Source organism: Eschrichtius robustus, chromosome 3, assembly GCF_028021215.1.
Source record: "Eschrichtius robustus isolate mEscRob2 chromosome 3, mEscRob2.pri, whole genome shotgun sequence".
Classification (NCBI taxonomy): Eukaryota; Metazoa; Chordata; class Mammalia; order Artiodactyla; family Eschrichtiidae; genus Eschrichtius; species Eschrichtius robustus.
The window spans coordinates 131,919,908-131,936,179 of record NC_090826.1 but is presented as its reverse complement, the minus strand read 5'-3'; the positions used below and the strand labels follow the sequence as shown (position 1 = coordinate 131,936,179).

At 33.9% G+C, this 16,272-nt stretch overlaps 1 protein-coding gene across 4 annotated transcripts in view; it reads right to left on the bottom strand.

Annotated features, from left to right (window-relative positions):
• Nucleotides 1-16,272, bottom strand: part of RABGAP1L (RAB GTPase activating protein 1 like) — a 665,825-nt gene that overhangs the window by 210,404 nt on the left and 439,149 nt on the right. For all 4 annotated transcript variants that reach the window (XM_068541282.1, XM_068541284.1, XM_068541285.1 and 1 more), the window contains exons 16-17: nt 14,887-15,012; nt 12,587-12,730 (exon numbers count right to left, since the gene is read on the bottom strand). In XM_068541282.1, coding sequence (XP_068397383.1) covers nt 12,587-12,730; nt 14,887-15,012 — 270 coding nt within the window. The remainder of the gene's footprint in view (nt 1-12,586; nt 12,731-14,886; nt 15,013-16,272) is intronic.

Here is a 16,272-nt window from a genome sequence, read left to right as displayed (position 1 = left end):
TTCACTTCCTAGAATTTGCCAAAGTAATGAATTCTAAGAAATGAAAAAGTGCACTATCTCATGCTTCTCCGTCTCATTCTTCTCAATCCTCCAGAAAAAGGACTACGCCTGTACCATACAACAACTCCCATATGGGACAGAAGACAGATCCCCTAATAACTCTCTGCTACTGCTGCTATTGATGATTAAAATAATCACAGAGTATATATCCTTTAGCCCAAACACATTTCAGTGTATAAGTACATAAAACTATTAAACGAGCATTCCTTAAACTTTAGAGAATTTTAAAATTTGGAAACATTTGTTAAACATGTAGATTTCTAGGGTCATATCTTCCATGAATCTTGAATCTAAGATGGATCTATAAAATTTGCATGTTTAACAAGCACTCCCCACCCCCCTTCCAAGTTATTTCTTTGAGATATAATTCAAATACCATAATATTCACCCTTTAAAGGTGTACACATCGGTGGTTTTCAGTATATTCAAAAAACTGTACAACCATCCCCACTATCTAATTCCCGACCTCTTCATCACCCCAAAAAGAAACCTTGCATCTAATCCCTCTTTCCCCCAGTTCCTGGCAAATACTAATCTATCAATACTTTCTGTCTCCATGGATTTGCATATAAATGAAATCATACAATATGTGTCCTTTTTGTCTGGATCCTTTCACTTAGTATAATGTTTTCAAGGTTCATCCATGTTGTATCACGTATCAGCACACCATTCCTTTCTACAGCTGAATAACATTCCACTATATGGGTATACAACATTTTGTTTCTTTCATCAGTTGTTGGACATTTGGGTTGCTTCCACTTTTTAGTTATTACAAATAATGCTGCTATGACCATTAGTATACAAGTTTTTTTTTTTTTTTTGGTAAACTTATGGTTTTAGTTCTTTTAGGGGTGTGTGTGTGTGTGTGTGTGTGTGTGTGTGTATTGCACTGCTGGGTAATATGGTAACTCTATTTTTAATTTTTTGAGTAATTTCTAAACTGCTTTTCAAAGTAACTATACCACTTTACATTCTCACCAGCAATTTATGAGGGTTCCAGTGTCTTCACATCCTCACCAATGCTAGTTTTTGTCCTTTTTGATTATACCTACCTATCCTCCTAGTGAGTGTGAAGTCGTATCTCTCTGTGCTTTTAGTTTGCATTTCCCTGATGACTCATGATGTCAAAGATCTCTTAATGTACTTATTGACCATTTGCATATCTTCTTTGGAGAAATGTCTATTCAGATTCTTTGCCCACTTTTAAATTTGGCTATCTGTCTTTTATCAGTAAGTTGCAAGAGTTCTTTATATATTCTACATAAAAAGCCCTTATCAGACATGGGATTTACAAATACTCTCTCCCCTTCTGTGGGCTGTTTTTTCACTTTCTCGATAGTGTCCTTTGAAACGTAAAAATTTTTAATTTTGACAAAATCTAATCTATCTATTCTTTTGTTGCTGTGATTTAAATGTCATATGTAAGAAACCACTGTGTAATCCAAGGTCATTAAGATTTACACTTAGATTTCCTTCTAAGAGTTTTATAGTTTTAACTCTTACATTTAGGCCTATGATTTATTTTTTGAGTTAATTCTTACATATGGTATGAGGTAGGGTACAACTTCATTCTTTTATATGTCAATAGCCAATCATCCCAGCAACTTTGTTGGAAAGACCATTATTTCCTTATTGAATTGTCTTGGCACGCTTGTCAAAAGTCAATTACCCAAAAATGTATATTTCTGAACTCTCAATTCTAATCCATTAATCTATATATCTATTCCTATAACTAATCAGCTAACAGTGAGACTTCTTTTCTTTCAGTATGGCACTGTATCATCATGCTCTTCTAGTATTAACAAGAAGGTTCTCACAGAACAAGGGATATTTGCAAAATTTCCATGCAGTGCACTGTCAGACATAAACAACGACAAAAAAAACTAAACTGATTTTGGGGGAAAAATAATATCTGGGACAAGAACTGGATAATATTTCTAGATAGGTGAGTAGGCAAAGTAATATCTTCTAAAGATGACCTATTTTTCAGAAGCCTGATAATTTTATGTATTTAAAGGTTGACTCATTGTATCTGAATGTGTTTATTTAGCACTATTAGCTTCAACCCAGTCACTTATTTTAAGCTGTTTACATTTCAAGTTGAACACTTATTAATTAACAGATAATTAGATAATAATGTGCTTTATTCTATTGCATAGAAAAAAAGAGCATTTAAATTAGAGGTTTTATCAGTACTGCCGGATATCTATCGTTCATCTTTTTACAAAGAGTCATATAATAATATTAACAAATAATCTTATCAACAGATTTACAGGAAGACAGATTCTGAATACTAAGAATGCACTAATTTTTCTCTGTATTAAGGATTCTTATGAACAAAATGGTCTCTTGCCTATCTGTCAATTAGCATAAACAAGAGAACTAGTCAGAAGTAGTATGTGCCTACTTCATTGGGATGTTGGAGAACAACTAGACCATGACTACTAAATGCTGTAAGAAACAACCACCAGACTGTGACACAGCCCAAGCTGCAACTCAATAGGTCAATGAGCCAGTGGAACATGCAGGAAATTGTTCTATTCAATTATGGAAATTTTTCTGGCATTATTCCTCACAAAGAAGAGCAAAATGGGCTATATTACTAGGACATGGACAAGAAGCAAAATGTCAAGTAGACTTTTAAAAGAATAAGAGCTTCTGAAAACCCTGGTGAGACAATCCAAAAAGCAGGAGACCAGAATGTTCCATTATGCCTCTTTTTTTAACCAATGCAATCAGCAATTCTAGTAGTGGTAGCTGGTTATTTTATGTCTAGATACGATTGCTCTGGGTAAATAATGTAAAGGTCAAATCATTGTTTGGTTAAAAATGCCCAACAATGGATGCTGATGGTAAAGTACCTGAAAAGGGAAGCTAGACAAGAATATCAGGAACATCAGAAGAAGCCATTTCATGATGAAAATTCTGCTAGATCATAGAAGGAGCAACTGAGATATAAGGTAAACAAATTCTTGGACTGAGAGACCTCAACCGATGTTGAGAAGCGATAAGACTCCAATCTTTAAATGAGAGTAGATAATGGGGATTTCTTGAGAGAGGCAAAGATCACTGGTCTATTTGCTATGGAAATGGACAAGAATAATCAGACTATCAAAAAAAACTATTTCTAATTGGCCAACTATATGAGGAAGATGAAGGGCAGCAGTCTGTTTGGAGAAGGTAAGAAGAAGTGGGACAGGGATGTAAAACTTTTAGGTAAGTGTGTGGCCCAGAATTACTCCCCAGAAAAGCCTGCCAGTATCCTGTCCTCAAATCTTCGAGACTTAAAAAGGGAAGCCTTAAAGTTTATCAGCAAGAATTGGGTATGAATAAAACTGAATGGTAAGGGTAAGGAACTACTCTCCAAAAAAAGGTCTCATTTCCAATCTACTTCCAGCTGACACTGTATGATAGAGTTTCATCTCTACTGTACAATCTAAATAATTTATAAATCAGAGACTGTTGATATGAATAATAGCAATGGAGGTCTTTAAACTAGTATTAGTTAGAAGATGCTTTCACAATCCAATTTCCAGACAACGGGAAGCATTCAAATACTTTATATTGCTTTGCAGATAATTATTAAAATAATTTACATAGAATGAAGTTACATGTTGCCTTTACTCAAAACCCTACTTGAAAAACTATATCATGAAAATGATCTGGAACACTGCTACCACTTCAACCCTGAGGACCATAATTGTTAAGATTATACTCTATATTAAAACTGTGCTACTCTTCATTCTAATTAAATAAATACCTATGGCTGGATAATACATTTTTGAGATGTAATTTTGAGATTGATAATACAATTTTGAGAATAAATATGTATTTAATAAATATTTATCAAATGCCAAATTTCAAAGCAGTTAACACTAATAATTTCAATCCATGAAGTATATGCACCTAGAAATGTTTTGTTTTTCCAGATCCACCAGTGACCCTTCTCCGAAAATCTGCTTCCATGTGGAGTTCCTGTTGAGTGGGCTGTAGGTCATGTGACTCCCCCCAAGGCTAACCCTTATCACAGAATATTGGACAAGAGATGGACGACTAGCCTAAGGTGACCCATACCTTTGACCCATGACTATGCAGGCTTATTTAAAATACGAGCAGGACCAATTAGGTTATCCCTCAAGAGTTTTATCTTAAAAATATAAGGAGCTTGCCAAGAGCTGTTGATCCAAGAGCTGTTGACCCTAGAGCTGAAAGGTAATGGCAGACTTTTCTGAGATATTTTAGGCCCTGTACAAACAAAGCTACAAAGATGTAGGTCATGAAAGAAGGGAGAACATCCAATTCATAAACAGCGAGAGATCAATACAGATGAGTGCCCGGAGTTTCTGTGGCACCTGTCCTTCCTGAGGTCTACTTGCTCATCTTTTCCTGGGTTCCCTCTATATTTATAATAAACCCCCACTGTACTTGAGCTACTATGTCTGGATTTCTGTTTCTTAAAAATTCTTAACTAAAAGAGAAGGAATTCCTAAATATATTTACTTATTTTTTTTCTCTTAAGAATCAAGGGCACAGTTATTTTTCGGCCCATAGGATTTCATAAAAACATCTACATGAGGACAATAAAAATAATTTTGTCCATTAATTCTTCATTCCTACTTTCCTTCAACAGATATTTCCTGTGTGTCTACAAGTTGACTAGGTATACAGTAGGACACGAAACAGACATGGCTTCTCTTTTCAGAAATGTATAATCTAGTAGAAGAAATAGGTATTTGAAAAGTAATACACAGTAAATAAATAAATAACCACCAACTACAGGGTGCTATCAGAGAAGGTAAAAGGATGCACTACTTAAGAATGGGTGATCAGGGAAAACTTCTTAGAGGAAGAAACATTTAAACTTAGACCTGAAGGAGTGAGCCAGGTAGAATGAAGAATACACTGTAGGCAGAAGGGAAAGGCTACACAAACATTTTCAACCTGAAAAGATCTTAAGTGTTTCAGAAACTAAAAGAAGGCCAGTGTTGGAAGTACAGTGAGTAAGGGGAAGACTGACCCAGGGACACCACTGGGGAGGAAGGAAGGGTAAGATTACAGACCAAGTGAAACAATTTAAGTTTTATTTAGTGGGAAATCACTGAAGCATTTTCAGCAGAGGAGTTACATGACCTGATCTGGGTTTTATGAAAATTTCTCTGGATGCTGTGGAGAATAATGGGATAAAAGAAAGTCAAGTGGTAAGATGAGTTAGGAGGTTACTGAAGAGGACATGATACTGAGGAGTAGACACATTTTGCTTTCAAAACATATTTTGGAAGTGGACTTGATAAACCAGTGAGTACAATAATATTTTCCAAATATGTTCAGTTGGAAATTGCTCAGAGATACATATATACATAGCATACATAGAGACATACATGGGAAACGTATAGACATACATGGGAATGATAAACACAGAATGGTTCCTCTGAGGAAGGCAAAAGGCGGGAGGTGTGATCAGGAAGAGGTAATAATATACAAAGCTAACGTTGTTGGTATTGTTTTATTTCTTAACCAGAGAGGTACACACAGGAGTTCATTGTATGTCTTTATGATTTTTTGGTATGTTTAATTTTTTAATTATTCTCTTTTAAATTTTTATTTTGTATTGGAGTATAGTTGATTCACAATGTTGTGTTAGTTTTAAGTGTACAGCAAAGTGATTCAGTTATGCATATACATATATCTATTCTTTTTCAGCTTCTTTTCCTGTATAGGTTAATACAGAATAGTGAGTAGACTTCCCTGTGTTATACAGTAGGTCCTTGTTTGTTATCTATTTTATATATAGTAGTGTGTGCATGTTAATCCCAAACTCCTAATTTATCCCTCCCCCCACCACCTTTCTCCTTTGGTAACCATAAGTTTGTTTTCTATGTCTGTGGGTATGTTTTAAATATTTAATCATAAAAATAATAGACTATGTTTAGCTATTTTATTCAATCCACGTATATACAGTTTAACTGCTATGAGTGTTTCTGCAACCAAAAATACTATAAAGTAACTTTAGTTATTCCAATTTATGATGAACTGAAAGATTTTTATCGGAAAAAAATCTGTCACCCCACAACTTTAAGTCAGTGATCTTTGTTCTGATTATGAGAACTAAACACTCAACAACTAAATACTATGGGTTACTGAACAGGTTCAAGGTATATAAAGTCTTTGTGAGTCTTCACAGTAATGTGAGTCTGATATTATTGAAGCAAAATACCACTTCTATTTTTAGCAGTAAATATGCAGTTGTATTTTAAAGTACTAGGTTTAACATGCTTATTCCCCCATTGATCATCTTTCATAATTATTCCACCCTCTATATTTCTTATTTAAAGATTGACCTTAAATGTTCCCAGGGGCACCGAAACCTGCCTCTGGAAAAACACTGCAGAGAATTTGTAATCCAAGCGCTTCCAGAACAAAGCACGTAACAGTAACATTCCCCATTCATCTGTCTCCAAGATGCTCCCTGAAGCACGGAAGCTACACAACCAGCCATCCTTCCCTCTCACTACTACCTTAAATGAAAACATGTAATCAATAACACTTACCCCAGATGCTCCATCAGCACATCCTGTTTTCTCTACCTTTGAAACCTGTCCAGAGTTCAACCACTTTTCACCACCTCCACTGCCACTGCTTGGTCCAAACACCACAGATTACCTCAATTGTCTCTAACTGGTCTCCCACGTCTCCCTTCAAATTCTCCCCACATCTTTTTTCAACAATGCAACCTGAGTTCAGGATAAAACATATATCAGAGCATGTCATTCCTATACTCAACCTCTCTAGTGGTTTCCCGTCTCAGTCCAGTAAAACCTAAATTCTCTACCATGGTCAAAAGGCCCTGTTAAGATCTGCCACATTTCTCTTCTTTCCTTTGTCTTTCTCCATAGCATTTAACACCTCTGATATACTGTATATTCTACTTAGTCATTTGTTTATTGTCTGCCTTTTCCACAAGGATAAAAACTTAATGAGGGTAAGGGTTTTATCTGTTTTTTATTTACTGTTGTATCCCTGAACTTGAATGGTGCCAAGCGTTAGTAGGAGTTCAATAAACGTTTGTTGAATAAATGAATGAATGAATATTCCTCTCAAAGTCACACGAAGCACAGATAGTCGTTCTGCCATTTTTTAATTTGAGGTTTCTGCCTCTTTCTGTAATGTCAAAATTAACAAAAACACAAGAAAGAGCTGTAAGACAACTGATGTGAGAACCATAAAGACCCTAGTAGGTAGGAAAGATATTAGCAGCCAGAAATGAGATTTTAGAATTTTCCTAGTCCTGAGGATTTCTACTGATAAGTAAAACATTAAAATAGCCTCTACAGTATTTATTGGTTAGTCAAAGCATTTTTTTTCCTCTCTTGTGACCAATTACTATTCTTAAAGTTTTCAGAAAATTTTATGTTTATGTTCTTAATCTTCCTTATATCAGCCCATTGTGATGTGCTTTAAATTCAAGGTATTACTTGATAAAGGTGTTAATGCTACTGTAGTAATCATAGTGCAATACATAAATGTATCAAACTAACATGTTGTGATACACTGTGATACAAGCTTACACAATGTTATATGTCAACTATATCTCAATTAAAAATTCAATGTATCACTATTTGAGGGAGGAGAATAGGGGTAAAGAGTAAAGATATTATACAATGAATCTATTCTTCAGATAACAGCTTTAGAAAACTGCTTTGAAAGGGGGATTATACTTGGTGGTATTTAATCGGATATCCCGTACTGTCATTTTTTTTCTCACCACCCTAAGAAGAAAGGAGAGGCAGGAAATATACTCCAATTTGAAGGGTCAATGATTTCCTTAAATTTCATGAAATTCCAAGTTACTATATAAAGCTGAATATATCTGATACTCTAAAACCTGAACTATCTGGGAAGAGTCAACTTTAAACACCAGCTGTCAGTTATCTTGTCAAGACTAAAAGAAACACTGTTTTCCTTATGTCTTTTGAAAGAAGGTGGAAGAAAAAACACTTTTGGAGTACTTGAATCACTATAGTCAATAAGAAATAGAATAAAACTTCTATTAAGGTCAATGGCTAAATTTTTGGTTTTAGCAAAGAGGCGCCTCAACTGGGGGGAAAACAAAGGTGGTTATTAGAAAGGTAATAAAGAACCAACAGCTAGTTAACCCTCTCTTAAGAATCCCTAAAGTCGGTTGTTAATTGAATAAATTGAGAAGCAACTAAAAGGACTATACAGGTGGATGGAGCAGAATGGAAGGTAACATTATTAAGTAAATATTTACTATGTAGCAGACAGAGTGCTAGACACTTTAGATTCATAATTGCATTTAATCCTTAAAATAAACCCAGGAGCTAGGTATTGTTAGCTTCATTTTACAGAGAAAGAAACTAAGCCATATATTGTTAAAGTAATGTGAAGAAAGTGATACAGGAAGGGTAAAAACTAAAAAGCCAAATATCTTAACGCCAATGTTAAGCTGTCTCTATGTTGCTTCTTCTATAACTGAATACATTGCTGAATTTTCCACATCAGGGTAACTGCCCTCATATAAGCACAAAAGTGATTTGGGTCTTAGATCCAGCTCTTAGTTCCCATCTGTACGCAACTTCAGAGATTAAGTGAATGACTTCAATCACCAAATGAGGTTCATTTTGCTCCATGCTCATGAACACTAATCTGATCTAGGACCTGCCATCTACAAAAAAAAAAAAAGAAAACAAAAAATCTGCCCCTGATCACAAGGAAGACTTTAACTGAATAAAAACAACACAAAAGGCGATGCTCAAAATACTTTGGAAAGCTGTTTGGTAGCATCTACAAAACCCTAGCTTACATATGCCCTAACCCAGAAATTTCACTCCTAGATGTGTACCCACTGAAATGCATACACACGTTTACCGAAAGACAAGTTCAAGAATGTTCATAGCAATAATATTCATAATAGCCCTAATCTGGAAACGACCCAAACGCCCATCAACAATAGAATGGAAGAACAAATAAATTGTAGCATATTCATAAAATGGAACAAATAAACCATGCCTAGATGCACTATGTGGATGGGTCTCACAAACATAACGATGAGTGAAGAAGCTAGATGAAAAAGAGTTCATATTGTATGATGCCATTTAAAGTTCAAAGCCAATTAACACTAGTCTAGGTGTTAAAAGTCAGGATAGTGATCGCTCTTCAGAGGAGTAGGGACTGAGGGGAGGAGGGCTTATGAAATGCAGATAATGTTCTTTTTCTTTTATCTGGGTACTTGCTACATTAGTATGTTCGCTTTGTTAAAAATCAGCATGTTTTACACTAATTTTTGCACATTTTCTTTTATTCTGTTATATTTAAATAAAAGGTTCTTTAAAAACCAATGTTTTATTCTTAGGGGATTAACAGCATAGCATTTACACTGTAATTAATATTTTTAGCCTTCTTCTTATCCCTCCATATAAACAGAGACAGATAATAAACATAGGAGGCTTTGCTCTTTAAAAAGAATTTTTTTTTCATTTCAATTTTGGGCTAAATGTTAGTTTACAGAGTTCCATTCATCTCAATATAAGAAAATGTATTTTCAACTCTAGTTTCAAATCCTGTTGCAATCCATCTTCACCAAACAAAAGAATTAACCCAAGTCACCGCATATTCAGCTTTAAGTAAATATTTTAAATAAAACTACCGATAACTAGTTTTTGATTCCAACTGCATTGCCAAAGTCTACTAAAATTCTTCCCTTTTCTGCTACTTAATTAACTTCATATTCTTAACCTCAGAATGAATGAAGAAATCCTTAAAAACATTTAACTTAGGAAAACATGAAATGAGGATATACTTTCTAAGAGTAAAATTTCAAGCTCAGTGACTTTCTCATTTTGCAATAGGATCTTTGCGCAAAATACTCTGCAGACCAATACATTGTTTTTGTCAGAATAATGAACTTTGAAAAATCAACACTTTTCCATCTACGAATTTCCAAGCCTTCCATTTGTAACTCAATATTAATTCATAACCATCAAGATTTAAATTGTTTTCTTTAAAAAGAGAAAATATGATGAAAACAAATACCCATGGATGATTCTATTTAAGACTATGTTTCCATTTCTTCTTTTGGAATATTTTATCACATATGAAAGAATAGCCTTGATATAAATATTTTATTAACCACAAGGAGGAAAGGGGCAAAGAGAAAACACAGACAAGCAGGAAATAAAAGTTTATCTAAAAATTTCCTTTGCAAATTAATCCTCTGACAAAGATGACTTAGTGGAAAGAACAAATATCCTGAAGCACACTACAATACTGTTCCCAATAAACTTATTTTGAAAGGCTATTTACTTTGTTGAGGGATGTTATCATTTGTTTCCTTGGTTACCATGATGCTGTGATTACAACCTACTCCCTGTTTTGGAAAGCTATGCAACTTCCTTAAACAGTTGCAGAGTACAGGTTTAAGGGAAGAAAAAGTAGCATCTATGATGCTTTTATTAATTTTAATGAGCATTAAGATCTTTCAAACATTGTGATTATGAATCGCAGCTGACAACTGATGAGAAGGCTTATAAATTTACTTTTCTTTTCCCTACCATAAATGTTGCTAATTGTTTTAGCAACCGATATTAGAAATTCAAATATCTTCAAGATGAAATTTCCTGAGGAATTATGAATCTGGGTTCCAGAAGACCCGTGGACAGTACTCCAATGTCAGGTATGGCACCATTCAGGTAGAGACAATTTTACAAAGTCACTATACCAGCGTTACTACTTTACCAAAAGTGACCAAGAAATCCAATTTAACTGGTATGATTAAGCATATTAATTTCATTCTCTTTTCTATAATGAACACCACTGAACCAATCTACTCTAAAGTTAGATAATATCAGCAAAAAACATGAAGCAATGATATTAAGTATTTGCAAGCTCTTACTATATATAAAGATAAAACTGTTAAAGTGTCATGCCCCCACTTTTTCCTGTTTTTATAAATACCATGAAATACTAAACTCAGCTCAGTGTGCAATAAGTAAGACCTACAAATATTTATCAAAACTAACTTTTAGTATCACCTTGTTTTAAGATTACAGAGCTCAATGAATTTGGTTTTACTTTCAAAGAATATTAAACTAAATTAGAGGAGTCAGAACTGTTCACCACACCCAGTTGGATAATCAGGCAAAGTAGAGTTTTTAGTACAAATGTCCAATTTGCTTTGTGCATACTGTGATCACACCATTTTAACTTTGAATAAGGTTTTAGCTTCTAATTTTGCATTCTTCCTTTAGGTTTAATTTAAATAGGCATTTTAGGAACCAATTTGTAAGTAAGACAAATAGAATTAATGCGTCATCAGTCAGGTACTCTGGCTGTTACAATATTCAGAATTCAGGAACTTATTCTGTGTCTCTCAGCGAGTCACTCAACTCTTCTTTATCAAAATATGTTACAAATGTTTTAAAATCTTACATGTTTACAAAATGCTCTGCACCCTTCATATGTTGTGCTTCTGCCAGCTAGAACCTTTGAAGAGCAAAACCCAGCTGTGCTTGCATATCAGATGGTTACTGCAGTAAGTAGGCTGAAAAGTAACAGTTATGCTTTATATAGCTTATACGTTTTATATTTTTAAACCTTATTTTTATAATGAAATTTCTAGTTCCTGGGGTGATTAAAATGGTTAGACTTTTCTTCTAAGAAAGAAGAAACTTTGTGTTAAAAAAGTAATACTGTAATATAAAACTGTCTAGATTATATTAAGCTTATACTTTTGATTACTCCAGCTTTTTACATTAAGACAGTTATATTTTTATATACATTTATATTCCTAATAAAAAAGTTCTTCTTATCCAGCAACTTTTTCATCACCACGAAGACAAACATTCTGATGGGCAGTATACGATGTATGTGTGTGTAATATTACTTACATCTTTAAAAGAGTAAAGTAAATAAATACAGCCATCTGAGGAACTAAAAACAATAAAGGAAACAAATATAGATACCTAAGGAATTCTGCAAACTAATTTTTGAAATATTCTACTGTCTAAACATATAATTATATGATATAGAAGCTTTAGTTTATCACTTCTCAGTTGTCTGGTAGGAGTCTCAAACAACACACAGGAAGAGCTATCTTATGAATTGAGAATTTAATTACCATAAAATTTTCATTTATATTCACTCTTGGAGTATAATTACATTACCATTAAAAACACCTGATTCTAATTTCACTTATTTAACTTTAAAGGTCCCTGGTATTAGTAATGCATAATTACACAGATATAGGCTTATTGTGAATTTAATGATACAAATTTAATTACCTCATTTTACTTTGTAGAAATTATATATGCCTAACATTTTTACTTCTCACAAATAATAAAATTACAATTAAAGTAGTCTTTACTAAAAATTCAAATAGAACTTTTTGGTCAGTATTTATGGCTTAATGTTCTTTTTTAAGGAAAAAAGAAAATGAAGAAAATTGTTAATCGTGTTAAGTAGAAACTATTTCCTATTTTGACTTAAATATGAGAGATGGGAGTCACCCTACCTCACAAAGCAGTAAGTCAATGATGTGGAAGACCATGCAGAGTGGGAACTTGGCAGTAAAAAGAGTGAGAAACCACTGGGATGCATACATATGAGCTTCCAGGTTCAGATCAGAAAAATGGCCGTGCAGGTCCGGTAACTGCTCCTGAAAGTCAAAGTGGAAAATTGTGGGGGGAGGAACACTGAAGATGCCTCATTTCCTGCCACAACTGCGATTTATGACAAGCTTGCTATGATCACTCTCAATTTACTACAGCATTTGTTGACTTTTATATAACTACATAGAAGTGATGATAGGATGAGAACTGGGCATATGACAGAGAGAGAACAAGAAAGATGTGTTATGAACAAATAACAAAAATCAACTCTTGCTCACTTGACTGTTCCTGTTTCTTGGGAAATGCCTGCTCTGACAGAACACCTGTGGTCTAGTATCAGGACTCCACTGTCAAGTCACAGCACTCCATTCAGGGTTGAACTCCTAACTAGCCAGAAAAGAAATGTATCTTTTCTTTGAAGACCATTTAATATCAACATCATCTGGGTTCTATGATATTACCTCAGTACATTATGGTACTGAAGCCCAAAACATGACCATACTTTTAACAATCTATCTTCAACATATTAAAAATTACAAAGTACAGAAATTGTACAAGTATATAATGTATAAAATTGGATGTCTCCTAGAAAAACCCTTTATGCTAGCTCTTTTTCCCCAAGTTATACAAGTAAATGCTTTTCAAAAGCATGAAAGGCAAAGTATAAAGCATTAGCATAGCTATTCCCATAACTGAAAGACAAAGGCAAAGATACATAAAAGCTCACTTTAGTTTTGTTTTCATAAACAGACCACAGAAATTTAAAAAACCCACTTTTCGTACAAGATGCTCTTTGAAAAACACCCCAATGTACCCATCAGGTACTTTTAATGGGGTATCGAAGTGGTCATTCAGTTAACAGACAAAAGTGCTAATAGAAAATGTATTTGGGTTTCTTCATAGTACCACGAACATGCCATTCATTTATCAGGTACTTTTATTTGACTCTCAAAGCTCTTAAGAATACTGACCTTTGAAAAAATATGAACTTTTTTAAATGAAAGGTAAATGAAAGATAAAAAATGTGAAGAATCCCAAATATTTACTTGGAAGAATTAAATCTCTGAAAAGGAGCCCATTGCTTTTACTGTCCGTAGTTACCAGATTCTTCTACACAGTCTTTTTCCCCCTCAATGCCCATCTGTCATAGTGCTTACAGTTCTTTTGACATCCTCCTCCCCCTTTATTTCTTCTTCCCATTTCAGGTCTTCTACCCTCCTACATTCCCTTCTCCTAATACAGCTGTCCTTAACCTCACTGCCAACTCTCTGCCTTCCACTTCCCTGTTCTAGTCTGTGTCTCCTATTGGCTTCACTTCCCCCTTAGACACCTACTGATCTCCTGACAGGTCATGTCAATAAGCTCCTACCAGAATCCTCTACTGCCACATCCCAGTAACCTTCCTCCCCAACCACTTTACTTTTCCCCAATATGGAATCTATCCATTCATGTATTTTCTTCACATTTCTCTTGGATTCCCAATACCTCTTATAGAGGAAGCCATATAAACATGTTGCATAGACCCATTACAAATTTAAGATTTACAACCTCAGGTGGAATTTCAAAGCTACTCAGTAATTCCTTTAACAGCACTAGACAATAATTTTGTCCTTGCTCACAATCTCTTTTATGACAGATATGTAAAAGAATACCTATTTCTCATACATATAATTTACACACATACATTATGAAATAGTTAACAACATTCTTTGAGATTTGGAAATTACAGAGGAAAAAATTTAAAGTATGTCCCTAAACTACAATATTGTAGGTGGATTTTAATTTCATCAATATCTTTCTGTCTCTTTAAAGTGTTCTCTACATGTGGATCTAAATATGGTACTGGTGCTAATTAATACTGAGAAAAATCTTAAGTATTTCAGTTTTTATTATGTAAATATCTTCATTTATTTACAAATAATACTGGGAAATCTCTTTACTGACTTAATTCACCATATTCGCACTTCAAAGTGTATTAAAGTTGAATATTTTAAATGGAAGACTATTTTTATAAATGGTCAAATAGTTAAATAAATATTTTATGATATTAAGACCACTGTAGATATTGGTCAGAAACCAAATCCATTTACCTTTTCTGTAACTTTCCATTAGATTTTCGTAAACCATTATTTTTCAATTTTATTGGACTTTCCCTGTAAGTCAACAAATCCCTGAGTGATAAAAGTTCCTAATATTTATTTACCTGCATTAGTCTCTCCAACTGATAGAATTTGCAGTGAAGATCTTCAAAGTTGTTTTTGTAGAGGTCTCGTAAACCATAGTCATACATGATTTTCACCAAAACACAGAATGCTTGTTCCTCTGGCATCTACAGGAAAACATAGACATACAGAACATGACTGAGTGGCATTTGACCAGAATGTCAGAAACATTCCTTCATGTTATTAGTCCCCTGTATTAGTGGTTGAAGGCCACTAGTGAATGAAGTTCTTCAGAGCCAGCTTTCTGCAGTGACATAGGTAAAATCTGTGTTCCAAGTTTCAAGCTTCCCCACTTGAGATGAATTTCCCTCTTTTGCTAATTTTAATCACCTTGTCATTTATTTGTTAAGCCATCTTAAAAATAGGTAATACAGTCAGATGATGTAAAAAATCAAAACAATTTAAAAGTATATAAGGTTAAAAAAAGTCTCTCTCCTCTCTATCCCTATATCCACTAATCCCTGTATCTGTCCCCCCAATCTCTTTTGCATAATCTCATAACTACTCAATAATTTCTCATATATCCTGCCAGTGTTTCTTTATGCAAATAAAAGAATTACATTTCTTATTTTACTTTTTCCCTTTCCTATATAAAAGATAGCATTCTAAATACATTGCTATGCACCTTGCTTTTCTCTCTCAATAATTTCCCAAAAGAGGGATTGCTGAGTCAAAGGATAAAATGCATTTTTAATTTTGATAGATAGTATGATACTGTCCTCCCAGAATCTTCTTGATATTGCTATTTTTCTCTCTATAAAAAGGTTTTCAGCTGTTTCAGAAGCTTATGAGCTTCTCTCATTAAGATTTAAATGACAAATAAAATCTGATATACCTTCCCAGATATTTTTATCTGAACAGAGAATAAAATCTGAAATGAAAAGAACCGATCTCTAAATTATGGTATCAGTAAGTTGAAAGAATTTAGACAGGGACATATTCAATATTCTAGAATTTGTACCAAGCAAACAGAAAAAGTTGTCCTTACTCAAGGTCCTAGGATGTAACTATTATGTAAACATTTACTTTAAATGTCACTTCTTTGAAAGTCTGACCTTGACTGATTATGGTATTTGACACATTTGTTAGACCAACTTCCTGCCTGAATAATTGAATCAGGTAGAGTTCTGTTTACCCACTTAGAAATGTAACTGTTTATTTAAGTTCCTATACAAACTGACCACTTCTGTTTTCTACTATAAACCATGAAATATGTAAATTAGTTTAAAAAAATCTCCTAAAGTTAAATAAGTACAGTTAGCTGTTGTCATTTTGCTTCTCCAAATATTTGCTTATTTCTTTTTTACCTATGAGTTGGGGGCCTTGGCTTTGACCCCAGCTGTTCAAGTCAGCAGACATTTTTCAGT